Source organism: Acanthaster planci, linkage group LG12, assembly GCF_054643075.1.
Source record: "Acanthaster planci isolate LZ-2023a linkage group LG12, COTS_SCS, whole genome shotgun sequence".
Classification (NCBI taxonomy): Eukaryota; Metazoa; Echinodermata; class Asteroidea; order Valvatida; family Acanthasteridae; genus Acanthaster; species Acanthaster planci.
In genome coordinates this window covers 13,788,971-13,814,656 of record NC_141788.1, presented here as the reverse complement: position 1 = coordinate 13,814,656, position 25,686 = coordinate 13,788,971, and the positions used below count along the sequence as shown (strand labels likewise).

Here is a 25,686-nt window from a genome sequence, read left to right as displayed (position 1 = left end):
GTTCATGTAGGGCTACACTAATCCTTGAATGGGCTGCCTCTTAACCTTTGCAGTATATTTGAAGCTCCAGTCTGTGGTGCACATAAAATCACATGTAAGGGTTCATGTACAAGGTTGGGGCTGCTCCATGGTTGGAACAAGGCTTTATCAACTGAATGTCCCAAGTCTTGAGCTTTAAATACATGTACATGTAGAACAATCAGGAGTGTACATGTATTAGTAATTGATATACATTTTGTTTTTCTTCAGTGAAATTCCTCTTTAAGTCAAGGACTTGAAACAATGTTAATGCATGAATATAATGTTTGAATTTCATATGTTCACAGTTTATAAATATTGAAAGATGCTCTTGCTCTGCATTGTGCCAAAAATTTACATGTACGTTGTACGACATTGATGTGTGTGTACGCACATTGCATTACTTTAATCATTGTGTGTTCTGCTTACATGGCATTCTATGGCATAGGTAAGCCCCGATGACTGTAGATTGAAAACCCCAAAATTGCTGTACATGTAATGAGAGCTGCTGGACGTTTCTGTGTGATCCACATGTATCTATTTGAATGTGAAATGACCTTCTATAGATCAGATGCATCCAGTGTATTCCTACATGTATCTGAATAACTATGTGAACCAGTTGAATTCGTGGCTTGCACTGATCAGAATGATATCAGATCAACTAAACCACTCATTGTTTCTGCATTCTCAGTTTCGGATTGGCGTAAAGAAAAAATCTTGATTTTTTTTTAAAGAAAAGATACAATTTTTAATTAAAGTTCACAAAACTAAACTACATGATGAAACCTACGTTACATGTAATGTACAACAAATTCACCAACACTGGGCGTTAAGGAAAATGTCTGTGCTGAATGTTCATTTCTTAGTATTTATGTTCCAAATACTTGAGAGGTCATCCTCATCCATCTTGCCCCTGCTCTTGGTGTGATGTCATCATGGCTTCTGAGTGTCATCCCCGTCATGCCAATTTGCATTTGCCAATGGTGACTCATCCCATAGCAGAAGGACTTGGATGACAGAACTATACTGATACCACGAAGGCCTATTGTTTACGTATTCCACCCACCAGACGAACCCGTGCATTTACATATGTACATGTACCAGGAACAGCTGGCACTGAGATGCTCCTCTGTAGCAGCAGCTGGACAGAATGACCTCAGATACCTCTATAAAGCCGTATTAATTAATTAATCCAAAGCATGGTATATACATGTGCATGTCGTCAATTCATTTACAGTTGGCTTTGCTGTTTAGGATTCAGTGACCTAAAAAACTCAATGCAATCATTTAGTGCATTGAAAATTGATGATAGATACAGCTCAGTCTCCATGGAAACAGTGTCAGGACTTAACCACTTACGTGTAATACATGTACATGTACTTTTGAAAGACTCCATGTGACATGAAGATAATTATGTACATGTGCCGACTCTATGCATCACATAATTTGTGCATTCTAAACATGTAACAAAACCATTGTTCATTTGTAAGAGATAAAAGCAAAGGACTGCTGAAGGTGGTATCGTAGATTTGGTGTTACAGTTTTCAGTTTTGTCCCGTGCTCTAAGATAGTGAGACATCATCGGGCATGCAATTTCAATATCAACTTGAGTATTTTTTCTCTCTTTTGCTGCCTCTTTCTATGCATATATGCTTCAGAAGATGGTAAATCAATGACTGACTAATTCCTTTGTAAATTACTCGACAGAAGTTTAGTTTAGTGGATTCTTGTATGCGGTGGCTGCTTGGATCATCAGTCTGCCCTCCTCCCCCCCACCTGAACACTCCCCCAACCCTACCCCTTCTCTTTCACCTCCTTGTGGTGCATGTGATGACTTGTACTGCATGCATTCTTTCTAGAGTGGTGCGTGTATTCTGGGAGGCTTTGAATCATTCTTTCCTTGTTTTATGGAACTCAAATACATGTACATGTACACACATTGGCTTAATCGGTTACTGGTACTTACAACTTATTAAAACATAGCCTCCCCTCCCCCCGGTGTGTGAAAAAGCTTAGTGAAATTGGGGTTTGAGGACTGTTAGTGTCAGTGTTAAGATTAACCAAAAGGCATGCTACAGCATCTGATATGTACATGTATTGACATGTAGAAAGTACATGTACATGTATCAGTACTGTACATGTTCATACGTTTACATTCTTTAATATTGTGTCATTTATGTGAATGACTTCCTTTTGTCTCAGACACTCAGGAGTGTTCCACATTGCTTGCATAAATCATACACTGTCTCAATCAATATATTGCATTATACATGTACTTATTTTAGTTGAACAGAAAGAACATGTATCAGAAATATTACTTCATGCTCACTGCATGAACAGCTGAGAGATGTATGCTTTACTTGGGTCTCTCTGTATTTGTATGAAAATTATTAGCACTGTAAGCACATCAATTTATTTATAAGGGAGTATGCATTGTACGATGTACAATTGTACATGTATGTGTAGCTACATGTACAGGCACAATGTACATGGACAGCTGTGCACAAGTACAGTAGCTATACATCTTACTACGCAGATGCTCATTTCTGAAATCACATTACATGTAGTTGGAGTTCAAATTGTAATACATCTATACATGTTTGAGTTACATGGTTACGTACAGTAGGGAGGGGTGGAAGGCTAGTACACTTATTCAAAAAACTTAAGGGCCACTTTTGATTTTGTGTATATTGTTTTTATATGAGTTTTTTTACTGCTGAAAATGTGCATTTGATGTTTTGAAACATTAAAAAAAAATTTATTCCAATGAGAACACCATCTACACGAACAAAAAATGAAAGAACTAGACCCCGCTAATTGTTCGAAAAAAAAAATTACAAGTTAAGAAAACAGTGGTCCTTACCTGTTTTGAGTATCGTATACCGTATGCTGTGTACTGTATGTTTACAGTGTGGGATACGATGTAGCGATACAACTTTCTAACTTTCACGACACCCATTGAAATGTAGGTGCTATAGTGGTGTGGCAGTTCAGATTAGCTTTTGTGTACTCTTTGTATCACACATTTTCTACCGACGGGTACATGCACCTGTATGTTCTTTTTTTTTTGCCATAAACACTCTGTGCTTGCTTTGATTTACTGAATTCTGATATACAGTACATTACTCATGTTGCATGTTTATTTTCACCTGTCAATGAAGGGGTATTGTTTTAATGATTTTACCAATGTGTGTCGTCCACCAAAATTAATGTTTAGAGACAAAATTTGGTGCCTTTTTTCCAATGTTAGTGATAGTTAATGTATGATGATAAAGGTTGTCATATTGTGATCATGTACATGTACTATATGGGTGTCAGAGGGTTGTCTTCATTATGATGCATGTACATCCGTGAATTGGCAATAAATCCCATTAGATTCAACACAACCAAAGCATTAATGCCTGTTTTTCCTTCCTTTTTTCCGTTTTCTTTTTCCTGTGTGTACATGTATATTCTTCTTCATGCTGTCTGCGTTGTGCACCTGACCTTGCAGTATCTTCAGCTAGAGCGAGTCGTCCAAGCGTCTTAAAGGAGGCAGAGAATGGAGCCATTAACCACCACTCCCCGGCCCCTGCTGGCCCTGTACAGAACCTGCAGAAGCAGGTGCCAACTGGTGAGTTGGTCTCCCTCGTGAGGATTTCCAGAATTGAGTGATCCCTAGTCCTACTGTATACCAAATAAAGTGTTTCTTTTTTAGGAGTGGAGGGTTGAACAATGCACTTCTATCTTAAACAGTTTAGACTCATGGAACAAAGATAGCATTATACCCCTAAAACATACCTTTCTAAAAACAATGCCACTTACATGTATATGTACGGTAAGTAAAATGAATGAACATATTAGTTTTTGTAACAATGACTATGGGTATCTGTTATCATGTTTATATGTATGCATACAATGTGCTCTCTTAAAAGTACATGTAAATTCCTCATCAAACTGTGCGATTTTCCCTGAGATTGTCAACGAGAAAATTTACATTTGTGGGTTACCAAATTACTTGTATATGTCTTCCAATGCTTCTGTGTTTCAGGAAAAATGCTTCTTGTAATGCAAGTTTATGAACCCATATTCATGTATATGGGTACCCGGACTCTCAGTGTTTGACCTTTGACCCTTATGCATCCATCTCTATAGCTGCTTCACGCCGAAGGTCCAATGTTGTCAAGGAGGTGGACAAGATTAAGAAAAATCGGGAGGAGAGACGGGCGAAGCAAGCTGAACAGATCCAGCAACGGAATCAGGTACATGTAGGAGCAGGAGCTTCCCTCTTTGATGGCTCCGCCTTCCAATCCAGGTTGTAATCCAGCCGTGGGTCATGGGTTGTCCTTGGTCAAGCCTGTTAATCCCTATTTGCCCCTCTTAATAACACACATACAGGAGTGTATTGGATACCAGCAGTGGCTTGCTGGTAACCTGGGATGGACTGGTAACCCATCAAAGGGAAGTGATGCATTCCAGTCATTTCATTCTTAGGAAACTGGAGATAAGACAAAGACTTATTGAGCTGTTGGTTTGGTTTGGACTGACTTCTTTTTTTACATTTGTCTTGATTTTTTAAATTGCTCTCTGACCTATTAATGATACTAAATGTTTGGTTTTCAATCCCTGTCTGTGTTTACATTTCAGGATATGGATGGTAACCATCCGCAGTATGATTTTATCCGTATGATCAGGGAATACCAGGAAGATTTGGAATTTCGTCCAGTTACCAGCAATGATTTGGTAAATAGGGCTGATATTCTGTATACATACAGTGTATGTAGAAGTTTTGTGAAAGGGTATAGATGTTGCAATGCATAGGTCACAAATTTGAGTAACCTTTTGATGTCACATCCAGCTTACTGTTTTCTGAAATTTCAGGGGTGTAATTCCTCAGAAATTTTTCAGGATTGTTCACTTTAACCCCTAGACAACGGGAATTTCTTTCCGAAAGCCGACTTCAAGAATTCCAGCCTTGCTTGGCCACGAAGGCCACCTGCCAAACTGCAAATTCTCGGTTTGTGGCCCTGCTTGCTCTGCACGCTTTGAATTACACAGTGAAAAGGCTGATTGTTCGGTGGCATGCAGCTCTACTCACACTTCCACATTACCGTTGCCTCTTTTCAAAGTGGGGACTATTGTGAAGCTGGTGATTATGATGCAAAATCGGTCTTTCCATTTCTGGGCTACACACAAAGACCAATCACCATATATACAAGAGCCAGGGTCTGCCTTCTTTCACCGTGTTCGCTCGAGCGTGGGCCAAGAATAATAGCTGAAAAGGGGGCTGAGGATCTCAATTTTTATGGCGGCTCTAGCCGCGTCCCGGCGCGAAGAGGTTAAAATTCTTCATGTTAAAAGGTTGAGTCATTCAACATTTGCCACTGTCTTGCACATTAGAATCCTGCCAAAGTTTTGTCAAATGTTAAAAATTTTAAATTTAGGCACAAATTCTTTCAACATTGTTTAGGAAGGGCAAACTCTAGTCAAAGGGATTCATGTGCATGTCACTGACATGGAATGCGTTCAGCTTGTTACTTATGTATACTTGTTTTACTGACAGGTAGAGGACCATCAAATCACCGTGTGCGTCAGGAAGAGGCCACTTAATAAAAAAGGTGAACTTTGACCTCTTCTAGAGCACGTGACTTTTCCGCTTGAACACTCTCCTTGGTCATTGTGACAGTATCCGTAGATTTGAATTGGGAAGGGGGATTTATGGTGCAATTGATTTTAGGGATAGATTATTATGACCCTGTGAGTTAAAAGGTCACTCTTGTGTATTTGAATGCTGAAATATTTAAGATATTTATCAAGAGATAATTGCATTTCAGAAAGGGGAAAATGTTGTTAATTCTGTCCAGTTTTCTTCATCAAAATTTACTGTTCGCATGTAACTTGTCTTATTTCCAACTTCTCATTTCTGTCAGGGAATATCATGATAATTTGGCACTTGATTTCAGGCTTCTGCTCAGGCATGATTTCAGATTTGTCCAGGATAAAATTGCATCTTTTAATTGCTTAATCATTAATATATTCCAGGTCATTCTCTTTTGTACAACGTCTAGCTTGTATATTTAGTTTGGTTTCCATTGTAAGGCGCTCATTGATCAGTGTGATTTTGTTCGGTTCTGTTTTAGAAGTCGGCAAGCGAGATGTTGATGTTGTGACAATACCATCCAAGGATTCTGTCATAGTTCACGAACCTAAATTGAAAGTTGACCTGACAAAGTACCTGGAGAACCAGACTTTCCACTTTGATTACGGTTTTGACGAGCATGCTACTAATGAACTAGTGTACAAGTAAGTAAACTTTCACTGTCTGGTGGATTGGCTTTCTAATCCATTAGCTGACTAGTGGGCTAGCTGTTTTGATGGTCTGTCATGGTGTGGAGTGGTTGGCTTGCAATTGATGGTCTGTTGTGGTGTGGAGTGAGTGGTTGGCTTGCAATTGATGGTCTGTCATGGTGTGGAGTGAGTGGTTGGCTTGCAATTGATGGTCTGTCATGAGTGGTTGGCTTGCAATTGATGGCCTGTCATGGTGTGGATTGAGTGGTTGGCTTGCAATTGATGGTCTATCATGAGTGGTTGGCTTGCAATTGATGGTCTGTCATGGTGTGGAGTGAGTGGTTGGCTTGCAATTGATGGTCTGTCATGGTGTGGAGTGAGTGGTTGGCTTGCAATTGATGGTCTGTCATGGTGTGGAGTGAGTGGTTGGCTTGCAATTGATGGTCTGTCATGAGTGGTTGGCTTGCAATTGATGGTCTGTCATGGTGTGGATTGAGTGGTTGGCTTGCAATTGATGGTCTATCATGGTGTGGAGTGAGTGGTTGGCTTGCAATTGATGGTCTGTCATGAGTTGTTGGCTTGCAATTGATGGTCTGTCATGGTGTGGATTGAGTGGTTGGCTTGCAATTGATGGTCTATCATGGTGTGGACTGAGTGGTTGGCTTGCATTTGGTTGTCTGTCATGAGTGGTTGGCTTGCGATTGATGTCTGTCATGAGTTGTTGGCTTGCAATTGATGGTCTGTCATGAGTGGTTGGCTTGCAATTGATGGTCTGTCATGAGTTGTTGGCTTGCAATTGATGGTCTGTCATGAGTTGTTGGCTTGCAATTGATGGTCTGTCGTGGTGTGGAGTGAGTGGTTGGCTTGCAATTGATGGTCTGTCATGAGTGGTTGGCTTGCAATTGATGTCTGGATGACTCTTTGGGTATCAAGGGCCAGGTTCTCGTAATTGCTTTAGTCATTAGACTGGCTGAGTATAGAATAACATGTATATGTCTGTCTTAGTACAGTAATCAGTGTTCGATTTCTTCTGTATCGCATTGCATTTTGTGACGCTGTACCAAATGCTACACACCTTCAAAAAAATAAATCGCATGTTTTTACCCCTGCTTTTAGATAGCCTACTTTGCGCCTACTTTACCCACTTTAAAATCTTTCCAGCCCTAGACTGAGAACTCACTTGAAAATAATTTGAAAGACCATTGTTGAGGACTTTGTTTATATTGTTTTCTTTTATATGGATATTCTTCAATTTCATGGTTATATATTGCAAAAAAAAAAAATGCTCCACAAAATTAGGCAGTCGCCCTGCAAACAAAATATTTGCATGTTTGCATGTTTTGAGGAAATGGAACACTTACAGTGTGGATCAGCTGTGTCATCAGCTTGCTAGCAAGATTTCTCAGTTGTGTCATCAAAATTCGTTCTTTTCATTTTTTCTCTGATTCTTTACAGATTCACAGCCAAGAAGTTGGTAGAGACGATATTTGACAAGGGTATGGCAACATGTTTTGCCTATGGGCAAACTGGAAGCGGCAAAACACATGTGAGAAGCCTTCCTAGGTGTTTCCTCACAACAAAAATAACTTGAATTAGTTTTAAAATTAAATCCAAAACGGTTTGAGTTCTTAATTTTTATGCACCCCTTTCATTGACATTGTACGTGTAAAGTCAAGATCAAAAATATCATCACAAACTTTGGACAACCATGCCTATGTGTAATTAAATTTAACCATATTTCTTTTTTTAGGTCAGAAATAAAAGCCTTCAGCTCTTTTTACGCACACCACTAATTTTTCCCTGCTACGACTTCGTAGCCATCTGCATGCAATAAAATGTCTTAAAAAGTCAAATTTAGTAGTGAAAATATTGAGGTGTTCACTTTGGAAACATTTGGAATCTTTTAGACATTTCTCCTAGGGTTTATGGCACAGGCTGTAAAGCAGCTTCCGTATATGAAATTCTTCATTCTTTTTTTGTTAGTAAATACTCCCAGCTGGTCAGAGAAAATATTTTTAACCACATCAGTCTGTATGCAGACATTAGACATGGCGACAAAATGACAGTGTTCACTCTATCGTGCGATTCTGTTTTTACATCCTCCTTTCAGACCATGGGAGGTAATTTCAACGGCAAGAACCAGGATGTGACCAAGGGAATCTATGCAATGGCAGCAACTGATGTCTTCAAGCTTTATAACAAAGCTGAACACCGCAAGAAGGACCTGGTGGTCAGCTGTAGTTTCTTTGAGATCTACAGTGGCAAGGTCAGGACTTAAACTGGCACCCCAAGTGTGGAAAAAATACGCAGACCAACTCACTATTTAATTGAAAAAAACTCCAAACTTTTTGGGGACCAAGACCTCTTTTACATGAGCCAATTTTGGGGCCACAATTCAATTTTTAACAGATTTTTCCCACATTTTCAAACTGGGTCAAACTGAGACCTGAGTGCCAAGAATAAAAGGAAATTAATCCACCTTTCTTCATTCGGTTGCTAAAACATTCTCCAACGCTTTCATAAAGTGGAAATGCCATCTTCAGTGTCAGCCAAGTTTGAAATCAGTTTAAATTTAAAGGAAAACTTTTCTTGAAGCAAGCCAAGCAATTTCAGTTTGAAGTATTGCACAAAACATTTTCTTGAGAAATTGCACAACTCAGTAGTTGGAATAGATATGTACAACAAAAGTAATTGCTCTTTAGAGATCTTTTTACCCCTTAAAACTTCTGTTTCAATCCAAAAGTTGGGCATTATTAGGTTTCCTTTGTTCAGAGTTGCAAATCTGTGTCCAAGGACTCGGCTCTAAATTTCGTATTCATTTTTTGAAGATAAGGTTTTAATGCTGTTTCTGAAGTGCCCTTTTCAAATTGTTAAATTTCACAATCTCCACAAAATTGTTTTTTGGGATGTAGGTGTTTGACTTGTTAAACAAGAAGGCAAAACTGAAAGTTCTAGAGGATGGCAAACAGGTTGTGCAAGTAGTGGGTCTACAAGAGAAGTCAGTCTCATCAGTTGATGATGTCTTACGTCTAATATCACTGGGGAACAACGTCAGGTACAGTGCTACAGTACTTACAAATATATTGTGACAAAGGGTGAACCTCTAAAAGTAAGATTTGTGTGTGTCCTCGTGAAGATTTTAATCTTAAGTCACTATTAGAGGTTTTGAACTTAAGTCTGAAGTCATATCCTTTCAGCAGTGTTGAAGTCAAGTACTTTCCCAGTACCAACGTTCTCCGCAAAATACTGAACTGGGTAAGAGGGAATAAAGCCAGAGTGCACAGGCATTTGATGGTAAATGTGCAAAGGTAAGATTACAAAATAAATGTTAGACTTCAGACACTCCCTGTTGTGTAAAATTTAAGTTTTAAGGAGAAAAGTACTCGGAAAGTACTCGACCGAGTACTTTCTGAGTACTTTTGTCCTAAAAAGTTAATTTTAATCAAACAGTGATGGTCTGAAGTCATTATGTTGCTTTGTAATCTTACCTTTATTCATGTACCATCAAATGCCGATGTACTTCATCTTTGTTCCCTCCTAACTAGTTAAATATTTGACAGAGAACTTGGTTCTCAAAAAGTACTCAACTACATCACTGCCTTTCAGTAGTTTGTAAAACTTGAAATGAAACCCTTTTGTTAGTTGTTGCAAGAAAACGATTCTCAAGCAAAACAAAGACAGAGTTATATGCTAAGTTAAGGGCATTAATGCCACCAGCGTACCAAAGTTAAGGGCATTAACGCCATCAGCGTACCAAAGTTAAGGGCATTAAGGCCATCAGCGTACCAAAGTTAAGGGCATTAATGCCATCAGCGTACCAAAGTTAAAGGTAATGATGCCATCCCAATTTTTTTTTAATTGCATGAAAATCAATATAATTCTTTCAGGCCTAAGAAAAAGTAGGATACGCATTATACCTGACCCGCATTATACCTGACCCGCATTATACCTGACCCGCATTATACCTGACCCGCATTATACCTGACCCGCATTATACCTCGGCATTTTGAATACCACAAAAACTGGCCAGGCCAGTGATATTTCACACAACAAGGTACGTGAGAATCAGGGTAGTCCCGATCGACCAATGTCATGAATGTACAGTTCGGATTGCGCGCGGCACATTGCACTAAACAGCAAACACTATATTGCGGTGTTAGTTAAAATACTGCCACAACCATACAATTGTCCCGTGTGCATGAAAAACATGGAGCTCTCGATATACCGTGAACACGTACACATTGATGAGCGCTTGTTCTAGACTGACATTATTACATGGTATACTAGAATACTTGGCATGGGCATGCGCTGTTATGTTAAGTCGTTGGATAGGCCGGCGGGTGTTGCCTGTGCTGCGCTGGCGATCTAGCAGTGTGCATGGAGCGGGCCGGGCCGCCGATGTGCGGCAGGCTGAGTGTACATGTTCCCATGTACAAACAGTGCACGCACCCTGCATATGCATGCATGCATTTGGGTGACGCAGTGTTCCGGTCGAATGTGAGCAATGTAGAAACGATGTGCATGCCGCTTTCCGTGTACCTCGCTGAGCAGGAGCAGTCCATATGCAAGTGTAAGGCACTACGGCCAAGAGAAAAAAGGGCACTGCCATCTTGGCGGTAAAACACAATCATTTTTCGGAGGCACCACGGCCAAATGGGAGGAAACCGATGGCCGTGGCTGTCAGGAAATTCGAGGCCTGTTGAGACCCTGCAAGGATTTTGTTGGAAAATTAGAAAATGAAAATTCAAATGAAATTGGAAAGAAGATCAGTCTGCAATAGAAAAGCAACAATCAGTCAGTCAAGGCAGAATTGTTGGTCACTAAAAGACAACCGTTTATGAGAGAGGGTAAATAACATGCCTTTATGCAATTCCTTTTCTCTTGACAGGACGTCAGGACAGACCTCGGCTAATAATCATTCTTCCAGATCCCACGCTGTATTCCAGATCATTCTAAGGACGAGGAAAGCCAGCAGACTTTATGGCAAATTCTCCCTCATAGATCTTGCGGGTAATGTTCTTTATGGGTGTCAAAAAATTGACTTTCACATTAACAGTCATATCCAACTGGTATTTTCATTAAACACCGATCCTGACAGGTACTGTATGTAAACTTCCTTGGAGTTCCCACAAGCAAAATAGTGTTCCCACCTTTAAACGCATATGATGATCAGCAGGGTATGCAGATGTGCCTTTGAACTTACAGTGAATTCTGCAGCTGTATGGTTTGTGTTATCATAAAGTGGTGTTTTTCAAAGAGCTCAAACTGCGCAATACTTGGGGTACAATATGATGTAATATTACACTGTTACCATGGATCAACCAATCAGAATTGAGGACTCAAATTTGCTTGGAGATAGTGGAGAAAGCATTTAGTCTGGTCATGCATGCCCTTTACAAACATAGCAGCACAAATATGTGAAGTACGGGTCCCCTTCACAGTCTTTAGCATAATGCTCTGACCACTGTTTACCTACGTTGCCAGTGCCCTTTTTCTACTCTAGTCCTTGCATCCGGTTCAGATATTATTTTCCCCATGAATCAACCTGTCCGGATGTAGTCACTGCTGCACCTGTAAGATGTGGAGAGTACCCGTGGATCACCCGCATGCTGAAATTATCGCCAGTGTGTTGATTTGTCACCATGGAGAGTATCCATTCTGTGTGGGAAAAAGAGATGGCATACTTTCACATAACACCGACAGTCCTTTGTTGGGAATGTATTGCGTATGTGCGCACAGATTATACACATTTGGCGTGGGATGCAAGGATCATGTGTGAACACGTTATGCTAGCGTGTACATCTCTGTGCATACGCTGGGCACCAAGATGAAATCATTCCCACCATTGCCATCAACCTGTCCTTTATTTAATAGTAAGGGAGGTGCTTCACGTCGGCGCATATTGTGTGGTTTGCTGTTGTTCACATGTCTTAGTCTAAAATGCTCAGTTTCAAACTGTCGGTCTTGCATTCAGTGACAAGTCCATCAGGAGATCACTTTAATAGTCAGTTTGGCACCGTCACGTTTCCAGAAAAGTCAGAGGTTTGAATTCCGCCTTGGTCAGTGTGGTTAATCCTCTCTTAACATCCTGCAGGTAACGAGAGAGGGAAGGACACCCAGAGCTCTAACCGGCAGACGCGTATGGAAGGGGCAGAGATCAACAAGAGTTTGCTGGCCCTTAAGGAATGCATCCGATCTCTAGGCCACAAGGGGGCACATGTCCCCTTCAGAGCCAGTAAACTCACCCAGGTACTGAGGGATTCGTTCATTGGAGATAATGCCAAAACATGTATGGTAAGTATAGTAATACTGTAATTTTTAGTATATAGGCCGGGCGGAGTATAAGCCACACCAAGCAAAAATCTGCAAATTAACCCTAACCCTCCTCAATCCTTCACCTGTTGAAGGACTGAGGAGTGTTAGGGTTAAGATTAAAGTCTGTGTACTAGCCACACCACGGTGCTGACAAGTCATTACACGTGCTGCATTACTGAAGCACAGCTACGTGTAGAGTATTATGTGAGTACCATTCAACTTTCTTTATAAAGTGCTGTCGAACCTCTTAATTGAAAAATTTCAAATCCACTTGGTTAAATAATGGTACTATTGCCTCCATGATGCAGGTTTTGAAACCTCTGTGAACAATTCCAGTGTCATAGAATTTCGTCCGAAATTCAAACACGTCGGCGTCCAGAAATTGGATAAGAATTCCCGCTGAATGGCCTGGTGCCCTCAGAATCTCAGAAAATCCCACCAAACATGTCGGAATTTCTTCTTAAATTGATAAATTCTATTAAAGCATTATTACCTCTACTCACATACCTAATTAGAAAATTAAAAAAATTATTTGGAATGCATTTTAAAAGATTTCATTTCGCACTTTGGAAAAAATTGGAAACCTGGGCGAAATAAAATTTCTTTGGAAATTTGTAGCCGGTATGTGAAATCGACATTTATGGATCAGAATATTAGGAGTTTGATTGAACTTCACATTTTGTGAAATTTTAGGTAAAATATTGCTCCAATAACACAGTAATGTTTAAGGCAACATTTTGAAGTGCCAACTTGGGTCCCTGCCATTTTTTGGTATGCAGTCTTCAAGTGTAAGCAGCATGCGAACAAGTGTTACTGTTAAACAAACTTTCTCAAGTCCTCAAAATTACCAATTTTAGCAGGCCGGATTTGTGTAATTGCTGGGTGGGCCGTGCAGGAGTTCTGTTTGTTCTTTTGTTTTTAACACTCCACAAATGACCAGTGGAATAATAAACAACATGTATTACACAACCATAAAAAACAAAACCACACACGCAATTTGTGATGTGTAAACAGTACTTATGGTACATTTACAAGTCTATTCAGTCCCTCTGGACTGGTTTCCTTTGCTTCCAATATGTGAGTGGAGCGAAGGTAAACGGCAACCAACGAAAACAAGGTTGCCTTTTCCCTTGATTGCCGTACATCTTGCAAGTGTAGCCGGCCTGCCAGCTGGTGTGGTCAGTAGTTTGGACTAGGCTATGCCGAGGCATGGTGCAGTGCGGCATCGTGTGGCATTTAGTGACTGACATCAGTCTTCAGATGTTGCTGTATAAGACACCCAGAGTTTTCATAGTAGTTGGTGTGAAAATGCACACGGTCACATTGATTTAATTCATTATCTTGGTGTACAGATTGCAATGATATCACCAGGCATGAGCTCATGTGAACACACACTCAATACGTTACGCTATGCAGACAGGTAAGGAAGATCGGATGTGTCATTTACTGTAGGAAACCAGCTGGGGGGGGGTTTAGTCTCTTGTAAACACCTAGGTTTGACAAACCTTGGAGTGTCTGAAGCCATTTAAATATTCAGATATCCATTGTGCTTTGAATTTGTTTCCTTCTAACCAGTTTAGTGATTGAAAATGAACTTGGTACTTGAAAAGCATGTGACTACAACGCTAGGACTTCGTATCCTCACCAGTGTGACATGCATGAATGATCTTGCCTGTGGCTACATGTATTGGTGCACATACCACACTGAAGCAAGCCACTGCATATGATTGATGTATTTTCATTTTTTTAGGTAAAGTTGGTCTTCCATTAGCCCTATTTTTTCAGTAATGTGATGTTGAGGGAAAATTTTAATATTAATGTCTAAGCTTTGATGGGGATATCTCTCTTCAGCATTAGTTGTACATGCATCCGTGAGAAAAATATTTCCTTTGAGATTTGGGAAATATTTTGTCTGGTAACACAGATTCACTAACACTGCTATACTGCTATTTACATACAACTGGGAACTTGACTGGAGTTACTATCAGTGTGGATGGATGTGGCAGAGGCAGTTTCTACAGTATTGTTGAATGCCAACAATTAAGAACAGACAATTAAACCTTAAAGTTCTGACCATGGAAGTGGGAAAGTGACCAAGATAATAACGCCCGGTAGTGCTGTGCATTGTGAATCGTTTCCTATGATCGATGAATGGATTGTAATAATTTGAACCTGTAGGGTGAAAGAGCTTGGACCAGGAGGTAGCCCAGGGGCAGGTGACTACCCAGGAGAGATCAGTGCCTTGCCATCCAGTCCAGAGAAGCTCCCTGAATGCCTGTCACCTAGTAATAGTGACTTGGCTATGCTCTGCACCCACAATGTGAGTACTGCACCATATTACTCTTCTTGGTCTTTCGAGCTAACCGTTGCTGTGTGATCTTCTTTCAGAAAATGGCGGTCTAGTTAAAAACTTGGATGAGAGATTTTTAGCGTTACTTCATGAGCCAGTCGGCCACGCTCATTAATTCAATCTACACGTGTACGCATTATGATTTGACTGTTTGATTTTGGCAAGATCCAAGCAGTTAATGCGCACAAGTCTGTGGTGTAGTGGTAGACAAGTTGATAATGTGGAATTTTCAAACAATTGAAAAGGAGAAAAAATTATGGTCAGCAAATATTAGTCTGGGCATAAAAGATTCTCTGATACTGTGCAGTCCAAAATTGAAGACACATTTTTCTTTGTTTTTGTCGTTCCCTTCTGATTTTGCATGCATCCTCTAGGCTGTTTTTTCCCAAAACGAACATCATCAAGTCTTGCTGGACGTGCACATACCCAACAGGTTTTTTGAAATTGCTTTCCAGTGCTGTATATTACTTACACTTCATATTTGCAATGATCTCAATGAGGCCATATGGAACCTTCAGTATTTGAGCGGACTATTTGCAGTGTTTGTTTGTTTTGTTTTTTATTGGTAGGAAGAGGAAGTTTCTGCCGAGATGTTTACATTTCATGAAGTGATGAACCAACTTCAAGAGATGGAGGAACAAATCATTGATGACCATCGCACATGCCTAGAGGTAAACACTGCTGGTTTCTGGTTCTCCTGCTAGCCATTATCAGACCTCTGGTGGCTCTTGAGTCATTTGAGTAAAGTCTGAGTTGTGAGTAACTTAGCTTGAATCTGAGTCTTATGATTCGAGTCTGAGTTATGAGTCACTTTATTTGAATTTGAGGTCTGTTTCACTTGGTTTAGGTGTGAATGCTTAGTTACTTGGTTTGAGTCTGATCTCTGAGTCACTTGACTGAGTCTGAGGTCTGAGTCTCTTGGTTCAGGTCTGAATCCCGAGTTACTTGATGTGCATCCGATTCCTAAGTCACTTAATTTGATTCGAGTCATGAGCCACTAAGATGGTTTCAGTGAAGCTCGATCATCCTCTTCCTTTTTTTTCAAAGTAGTGGTTTTGTTTTCAGAGCCATATAAGATGTTTTTATGTGTCTATTCACAAATGTTTCCTCCAAGCCAGTCTTCCAAGTTTTATTTGTCCCCGTTTTTAAAAAATTGAATTCCTTCTAGGAAACCCAGCGGCTAGCAGCAGAGGAGGTCAGGTTGATAGAGATGACTGATGAAGTAGACTATGATGTAGAAGGTATGTTAACTGACAGCCATTCACGTGGGGTTCTTGGCTTCTGGTTTTTTTAACAAACTGCCGGTCTTTTGACAGCCATAAGAGGGAGCCCTTAAAACCTAGGAAATATCTTTGAAGGCAATAGCAAGATGCATCCTAGTTTCTTTGCAAGTATTACTCTGGCCTGGAATTCTCTTTCTGTATCTTGTTCTCCAGATGTCCAAAGCATAGCCCAGTTCAAACACAGTGTGAACTAGCTGAATGCAGTGGGCAGAGAATTTAAAAGCAAAATCAGGATGCTGATAGAAGCAAAATGAGAGGCAAACTGGTTTGAAAATGCCAAATTGGAACCGTGGAAATAGATGATAAAAGTCCTAGATGTGTATCAAAAACACTCCAAAGTCCGTTATTATCTTTACTGGTGTTGGCGTAGCCTCATTTTGTAATTCAACCTAAACAGGACTGAAATTCTATTTTGGAATTGGAAGGTAAAACCCTGGTAATCCGCCTGCTCAGTATGGACTAGTCAATGAAGTTTGCAGAACCTTCCTTCCAGTTCACGATGTGGCAAACTAACGAAGAGATCCTCATGACTTTGGTATTTTTTTCTGCCCTCCGTCCGGTACAGATTATTCTGCCAAGCTGGACGAGATCCTGACCAAGAAGATTGACTTGATGACCACACTACGGGACCGGATCAACAACTTCCGACGACAGCTTCAGGAAGAAGAGAAGGCCAGTAAGAACATCAAGAGGCCCCCTGCACCATAAGGGAGCCAACACCCCCCTCCAAATATCCACAAACCCCACCCCATCCCAGTCAGTTCAACCAGAGCTGCGCCCAGTGTGGCAGTTTATTCATAATTGAAGGCAAGTTGTTACTTGCTGCCCTCGGTAGATCGTTAAATTCTGTGTTTTACTTTTCTCCAAATATATGGAGGTACTAAGTAATAACAATGCCTTCCCAACTGAGTACTAGGGCAAGCATAAAAGTACTGTGAAACAAGATATGTGGTCAAAGTTCTCTCTCTCTCTGAGAAATCCTCATGGTTCTGTTCAGGAAAAACATCTCAACATAATAATTTAAACACATGTGGTAGCATATGCTTTCCAAACAGCATATGTGACCGGCTCTAGAAAAATGGGTAATAAGTCGCCAGATTCTGGTTATCAGTTTTTGATATGGCTGGATTGAGTACCTCAAAAGCTACAATTTGATGTAAGAATGACCCTCGTAGTGCACTGCGTTCCAGAGATATTTAGACATTTGTATATCCACATTTTCGGATTAAATAAAAGCACTTTTCGATAAAAGCTCAGAAAGTGTAGCACTTGGAAACACAATGCTATGTAGGATTTCCTGCTGAATGATCAATTTTTCATCTTTATTCATCAGTATCCATGTTTGTAGTCACAAATTCTGAAAATATAAATATTATACAAGCTAATAGAGGAAAAACACCAAGTCACATTTTTGAAGACATTTTTCCCTCTCCAAATAGAACAGGCCATAACATATTTTGGAATTGCGCGACTTATTACCCTTTTTTGCAGAGTGAGTCACATTTATGTGGACAAAAGTAGTATATTACCAAATACCACAGCTGTTGTGCTTGTCCATTATTGTACCATTTGATAGTACCGTTTTGGAAAAGCTCCTAGGTTGCTGGATTAGAACAAGTACTGCTACGTGGCCAGAGGCTACTGATGCACATGGATGGAAAAAAGATTGGTTCGTCTTAATGCAGTCTGAATAGTACATTCCTGGAGACTGTTCACATCATTCCATCACCATTGGTTTCATTGTCCTTTTCTGTTTTGATGACCTGATTTCCATGCAGACACTGCCTGTCCATTTTCATTTATGTTGGGGGAAAAAAAATCTAATTTCCACATCCAGCCAGGGTTGGATTTGCATGGGGTATGAAAGTGTAGACAACAATTCGGCAAGTCCCCTGGAAAAGTGGGACCCTTTTGTTAAAGCTAAGAAATTGGCTCAAATGCTGCTGTCTAAAATAGCCGTAAGGGAAATTCCTGCCATATTAATGTAAAACATTAGCCACCAAGTACACACAATATGTGTCGCGTCGCCGCTTGTCGGGCAAACAAATATTTTTGTTGGGGCAAAAACTAAAGTATTTGGAGCCCTTGTTGCTTAGATACAGAACAACACCAATATACATGTACAAAGTACCACTGCACTGAAGGATCAGTTATGCCGAACATTTCCCTTGGCTTTCAATAAAAGAGATATATTTAGGACTGATGATATTGACTCATGGGTGAAGGAGACTCTTGGGAAACATGTACCATTGTGAGTTTTATTCATGGATAATAATGAACATGAATGGGTAGGGCCCACGGAGTACATGCACCATGGCCAACTCTTTATGTGGAAAATTATGCTTTGTGTCATTGCTATAAAGGCAAGGATATTTATAGTTACCTCCAGAGAAAATCATCAGAACAACAAATAGTTGAATGAATGACTGACAGAGTGGCTGTTGTGATTTTAGTCACTGAAATCTGCGTTACATGTTACGCTAGTCTCATTTTCAACAATGCTTTCCTGAGCTGTCATTTCTTGAGTTGCTGACCTCTGACATGTAGGCCTACCATTGTGGCTCAAGTGCTATGGAATGGCTTCTATCCCCTCTATAGTTCCAATGTATCACCAGGACCCAATGTAATCATAAACATACATGTGCTCCATGTGACATGCAGTTTTTTTAGCTATGATTCATGAAGAGGCCGATTTCACCTCAAGATTGGACTTCATTGAGAACTGCCCAAAAGGTGACATGGAATGAAAAGAACATACAGAGAACAAAATGGAAGAAGTTTGCTTTTTTTTTATATTTCCTCAACTTTTTTTGCATTGGAAGTAGCCCAAAATCCTCATGCAGCCACATGCTTGAGGCAGGCAACCACTTGTCTGAACTAGTGAGAGCCGGGAACGGCAACATCGGTGATTGAAACCTCCCCATACCAAACATGTTGTGTAGACCCCATTGTTGTTTCTTATCCGCTCCTAGCGGAACAAAAGAGGGCATGGTGTTTTGGTACTCACCACATAAGTGCACCATGAGGGGCCAAGTATATGCGCTATTAACGCCGAGTACTCTTAACTAATTTACTCCAGCATGAATAGTCTTTGCGTAACCACGCAGTATATGCGCGTTTAATGCCGAGTACGCTTAACTAATTTACTCCACGTGAACACGTGAAGAACCCGCTTGTAACCACCTGTCTTTCTTTTCACCAATTGGGGGTGCACTTCAGCTTGGGGCAGATATCGGTGTTGTACCGTACTGTATGTGACTTTTGATTCAATAGTATGCATGAAAACTTGTACAGTTCTAAACCGAAAGAAATCGATATGTAAATGTCTGTGTTCTTAGTGTGTGTATATGGCGTGGAAGCAATCGTTGTCTTGCTGAGGCAGGATATGTGTGTCACTGTGTCAACAATTGGCCTTTTGTAAATTAAGTAATGTAAATAAGCCTCGTTGAATTCTTATTAAAAGAAATGATAAAGCAGTCCTGTGCATCTTCAAGTACTAAATGAGCAGATGCTGTTGCTGGTTAAATTTAAGACGAAATATATGCAAGGAAAACATTTAAGTTCTGAACTTGTTGCAAATAACATGAGATGTTAGGTATGCTTTACTTAGAAAGTGCAAGAAGCTTATATTAAGACCATGATGTCATCTCATGGGTCAGTATTTATAGCATACAGAGCTGAGAGGAATATTTGCTTAACTGTTGTAAGCACAAAAAGCAAGAATGTGTTCTCAGCACAAAAAGCCAAAAAAATAAGCACAGTATATGTCAGCCCAAAGTCCTTGATATACCTTGAAAAGTGCCCACTAAACAACCCTCACGTTTTCATGCATTAATTTAATTTCTGTTGATTTTCACTTCATGAATCTTGGCAAGTTTTGGGCTCTTGACCTGATCCCATTAGATATGAAATATTCCCAAGGTATGGGGATCCCTCACCCATACGTCTACATTGGGTCACCGTGAGGCATAAGTTCCAGAGAAAAAAGAGTCATCTTCATGGCAACCTTTAATGTTGAATCCAACAAAGATTCTACATAATTTCAGTTGTCGGTTTTGAGTTATATCATTTTTCCCTCTTGAAGACTTTAGACAGAACGCTGTGTCCAATTGATAACACCAGACGGTCAAAGCTTTAAAAAAAGGGAGATTAGGGCCAGTCCTGTCCCCCCCCCAAAAAAAAACACCTATAAAGAATTGGTCATGTGGATATAAATATATGCTTCGGCCATTAACACGTTCCTTTGTAAGCAAAACATGCTAGTGCTCAGAATAGAATTGGAGGATACTTGCTGTTATGCCTTGCAACACCAGAGCCTTCAATATTCACATGCAGTTTTGATACAACCAGAATAAGTCTCATGTATAACCTAATAACAGGGGGTGAGAATTCAGCTTTTAAGCTGATTTCACTTTTTGTCTGTGTAGATGTTGACCCTGAATTTAAGCTTTTTGTACACCCAGTTTGTACAAAAGTGTGGGAACTTTTTACATTTCACCTTTTTGGCTGTTTTCAGCTTTAATTTTTAGTGGCCACTCACACCCTCTAATAATATGGACCATAATGATGATCAGGAAAAACATGCCAAGCGCATCAAAGTTCGCAAAGTGCTTTCTAAAAGCAAAAAAAACACAATAAAATTTCAGGCTTTTTCACAGGTTTTTGATGAGTGGATTCATATGCATGTACATGTACCAAAACTAAGAAAATTTGTGTTTTCAATTTTGCAAACGTTACATCACTAATAAAAATAGCAGAAATGAGTGTGGAATTAATGCATACATGTCCTCTGCACAATTTGAAATAAGCCATTTGTGAGTTAAATTTGAATAAAACCTGGTACACTGAGTTATCAGACTGCACATAAACATAACGATTAAAATTCCCCAGACTAGAGACACTGTTGCTATACCTCATGATTGGGGGCAAGCTGTTGCATAGCGACCACATTCTCTGGAATGGACTGGTTCCTTTATGCCCTTCTTTTCCATTGAGAACAGTGTATTGTTGCAAGGCGTCTCTTATGTAACTATGCAAAAGCTTGCCCCGAATCACGAGGTATAGCAACAGTGGTTTTAGTATGGAGAATTAAAGTTATGTTACGTGAATTTAAAGAACTCAATGTACCAGATTTGGGTCAAAGTTAACTCGCAAAAGGCTTATTGAGATGAAACAGCTTAAGAGGCATTCAGCCTAAAAAATGATCTCACAAACATAAACTGACATATTTGGTATTGTTTGTTGGTACCTAATCAATAAACAATGACTATTTAGCTCTTCTGGTAGTTATTATCAAGGTATTCAGCACTCAGTTGTTACGAAAATGCAGTCACATGAAATGTGTGCATTGACAGTATTGATCACCCGTTGTCAAGTCAACTGGATAACACATCACATTAATTTTGCATAAATATATATGTATCTTATTTATTTTTTACACACTTTATGTACCTAAGCATTCCCACATTGCCTTGTGTATTTTGTGTATTCTGTTGCGCACACCGCTCTGTTTCTGCTTTTTTTCTGCTTTTTTGTCTGCATCCGTGCAGATAATTTGTTTCAGCTTTCCGTCCAGTTTTCAGTTTCCGGTTTACTTTTATTATTATTATTTTTATTTTTTGGTTGCTTTATTGCCTTAAATTTTCAATTTTAGAGTTGATCAGTTGGTTGCAGATGAATATCATTTTAATGCATGATTGTAGATGTGTCAATGAACCAATGAGATTGAAATAGACCTTGGGTCACAGTTGTGTTAATTAAAGTTGTAACTTTTGAAGCATTTGAACAGTTTTGAAAGTAAAAGGGTGTGGAAATCTTCATAGAAACCTAACCACTTAATGACAAGACTGTCTATTCTCTTGACTAGAGTTTCCTAAACCTGTCATTTTTACACAAACGCACTGCTGTGATTTGACCGTGTCATCAAGGGCCCAAATAAAATGTATAAATATTTCTGGTAACCATGAAGATGTATTGTTAGTGTTGGAAAAAACCACACTCCACTTCTTTTGATGTGGGGTGTGCTCTTTCCAGGACCGTTGATTTTCATTAAGTAGAGGTGCATGGCAATCCAAGGGAGTGGACACACGTGATTAGATCTTTTGTGCTATCCCTCCGTTAACAACAGCAGTTACCAGAAAGGTGGCTGTCATGCACAACCTCTGTAGCACATTTCATTACGAGGTCAAAAGAATATGACAGTACAAGCACTATTTTCGGTGAGAACATGCTGCTATGCTTGACAATGCACTAATAAGGGGCTTTGCGTGTGTGCTTTGCAGTGTTGGTTTGCCGCCATTTCATTTCAATTTTATAAGAAACGTGCCCAAAGTTGAAAGCAGTGTGTCATCTCTTACGTGAAGTATCAATATCGAGCACAAATAACAGGATTTCACACAAAATGGAAAGTACATGGTTGGGTGTGTGTGTTAGGTGCCCCCTAGATTATTAAAGTAGAAAATATTCTGTATCCGGAATGAAACATTTGCCCTGAAAAGGTTGTTTAATGGACACTTTTTTGTTCCTTGCTGTAGATATGGGTTGATAAACATCTCCCTTGAATTAAAGAGGTTTTTCGAGAGAAAACTCTGTAACGTACCATTTCATCGTCACCAGTCGATGCAACAATAAGCAAGAATATTGCAAAATGAGCATTTGTCATTGATAATGTACACATTGGCTCTGCTGTACTTCGCATAATCACCTCCAATATTGCACCAATAAAAGAAGACTTGTTTCAACGTCTTCACTGCTGTTGAATGCATATCGTCTGCTCGGATTTTTTTTATTCAGTTGTGAAGTTGATCAGTTGTGGTTGCAAATAAAAGCCTGTTGAACCCTGCCAGAGGCCTAACTATTCGATGGAAGACTGAAATGCATTTTGCTACATTTAAAACAAATTGTACTTAATACTATTTTGATGTAAGCAAAAAATCACATGAAACATCAACTTTGTCTCGTTTCTATATTCATCAGTAAATAGTTCAGTGTATTTCATTCATAAAGCATGTAAAACTTTGAATCGTTTTACATTAATTTTGATGTTGGGCGTTTCTATTTCATCCATTTAGCAGAATATTTTCCCCCATGTTCTTTCACAATTCCCACTCGGGTAGCTGCAATCCAGGAGCCATTCCATCGGCCACCACTCCTCCCCGATTTTAATTAATTATCCCCGTGCGACGGCAACAAAGAGCCGCAAGTACCGCGCCATGATTGATGCGATCCGGGCTAAGTCCAGCAGGCGTTCTGCAGTATGTAGGCACTGTATGCGGCGGAAAAGGGGGGGGGGCTTCCAAGAAAGACAATTTACGCGGGTAAACATTGAGCGCAAGGTGTAGGCTTTCTAATAAGCGGAGCTCGCGGTTCTAGCATAGTTTACATTATTGATTGCTTTCAAAGGGCATGGGGACTGGCAAACTGTTGTTGCCTTGGCAATTGAAAGACATTTTATAAAGATAAACCTTCTGTGTATGGTGGAACCTGAACAAGTCATGGTGGTCTCGGTCTGATCTCCCGGAACGAGAGCCAATTATCAATTGGAGATACGGCCCACGCGGCCATTCTACGGGTGTGCATGTACATGTACGTACCTATTATTGTAATCATTTCTGAGCTTGCACGGAGCTCTTTCGTGTCCTTCCTTCCCCTGCTTTACTTTTAGTCATTCACTCCCGTCTATACAATGCATGTCTGAGAGCTTTGGCGACTGCTGATTTCTTTCACAGGATATTTTTGAAAGAAAAGCAGGAACTCTGGGTATAAGTACACCTTTTTTCCACAGTTAGTACGCAATCGTTCTAGAACGTCAGAAATGTTGACCTAGGCCATCGGTTACATAAAAAGCATCTACCAATAAGAGCCAAAGAAATCGGACGTGACCTGTGAATAGACTCGATCGATGTGGACGAGTGAGCATTCAGCTTCCCAACAGGAATCCGACAGTTTCTGAACATTATTGGATTGAAACTGGTACATGTATTCACATCAGTACGGCGCACGGTGTAAGTTGGGAATTCGTGAAAAGGGGGAATAGTGCGTCAGAAATCATTCCCTTACACGTGGACAGCAGGATATTATACCATTTTATAACATCATTCAATCGGCCAATGAGTCAATCAGTGATTGATTGCCTGATCACCCAACCGCTTTTAAACGGATCAATCCAGTTTTCAATCAACTTATTTGTCAAACCTCATTGACACGGTTAAATAATTGATGCCCCATGTTCAATATATCAACAAACTGTTATCAGATTCCATCATCGGAACGACTTCATAGTCATCAGCTTCTGTTTCCAGACCCAAAGTGTCACGTACGTGTCCGAAAACAATGGAATTCCGTCTTTATGACTTCACAGCAATGCTCGCGCTCGATTAGAGATTCCAGTAGGCTGATTTATAAACGTGACTCTACGCGGCTGACAGTTTGGAGAGGGTGTAAGAATGGCAGTGATGCATCAGCCTCGTCACATTTCTCAGTCCTTAAGAGACTGTGTTGTCATTCACAGTGACAAATCCAAACCACTCCAGAAATGTGAAGCAACTCCAGTAGCCGAAAATCGTGTTGGATAAACATCGATACTGTTATCTAAATGGGACATAATAGGGCTTACTGAATTTGGGTTTAATATATGTATGTAAGCCGTGGGAAGTGCGCTAATTCCGTAAAAGGTGAGAAACATTTGGAGCAAGCACAAAGCACTGTGACGTGCCTCGTCTGGCCTGTAAACCTATCACAGGGGGTTGGAACTTAGAAAGCATAGCGTGTGACGCATTATGGCAGAGGCGGCGGTATGGAGAAATTTTCCCACTAAGTCCCCCAACAGACACACAAGTTGTATATATAGGTTAATTCTGTTTATTCCTTTAATTATTCAGAATATGTCAATTGAAAAACGGAGTGTGAAATTCTGAATCGGTGCACACAGATATACCATGGCATTAACTTCGTCAGACAAAGCACTCCCCACACGACTGTGACGCTGATGCTCATTTAAAGTTAGTCTGCATTTATTGCTTTTGAAATTAGAAATTACTTTGCTTTCCCCCTCCGAAGAAAATAATGTTCCCACCCCCACTCGAATGGTAGAGTCCACCGGGCACTCAATATGGCATGTACATGTGTATCTTTGAATAAATTGGAGTGAATCACATGACAACAGTCTATTGCAAATGTTAACATTTGCAATAGACTGTATATCTTGAATTGAAAGTGAGGTTAAGTTTTCCAATTTTGGATCCTGAGAGTAAAAATAACGACAAAATAACAGTTTATATAAATTCATGCCTGTTTTGTTTAGAATAATTCCAAATTTTAATAAACTATCCCCAAATGATTTAAGTCACATGAAAAAATTAATGTGAGGTTTGGAACTCCAAAATAGACTGGCACCAGCTCATTTACCAGATTATATTGAATAAGAATGATGAATTCGGAGAACAAGATAAAACA

At 39.9% G+C, this 25,686-nt stretch overlaps 2 protein-coding genes across 2 annotated transcripts in view; one reads left to right on the top strand and one right to left on the bottom strand.

Moving 5' to 3' along the window:
- The window catches only part of LOC147797180 (kinesin-like protein KIF2A), a 29,095-nt gene extending 6,103 nt beyond the window's left edge, over positions 1-22,992 (top strand). Inside the window, exons 4-18 of the mRNA XM_087144157.1 lie at positions 3,512-3,631; positions 4,153-4,259; positions 4,645-4,740; positions 5,561-5,615; positions 6,138-6,300; positions 7,741-7,831; positions 8,396-8,551; positions 9,198-9,340; positions 11,174-11,295; positions 12,380-12,579; positions 13,953-14,020; positions 14,779-14,920; positions 15,520-15,621; positions 16,119-16,191; positions 16,799-22,992. Of these exons, the coding sequence (XP_087000283.1) occupies positions 3,512-3,631; positions 4,153-4,259; positions 4,645-4,740; positions 5,561-5,615; positions 6,138-6,300; positions 7,741-7,831; positions 8,396-8,551; positions 9,198-9,340; positions 11,174-11,295; positions 12,380-12,579; positions 13,953-14,020; positions 14,779-14,920; positions 15,520-15,621; positions 16,119-16,191; positions 16,799-16,941 (1,781 nt within the window). The 3' untranslated portion in view covers positions 16,942-22,992. The remainder of the gene's footprint in view (positions 1-3,511; positions 3,632-4,152; positions 4,260-4,644; positions 4,741-5,560; positions 5,616-6,137; positions 6,301-7,740; positions 7,832-8,395; positions 8,552-9,197; positions 9,341-11,173; positions 11,296-12,379; positions 12,580-13,952; positions 14,021-14,778; positions 14,921-15,519; positions 15,622-16,118; positions 16,192-16,798) is intronic.
- Positions 1-25,686, bottom strand: part of ptch1 (patched 1) — a 183,918-nt gene that overhangs the window by 98,973 nt on the left and 59,259 nt on the right. The gene's annotated exons all lie outside the window — the stretch shown is intronic.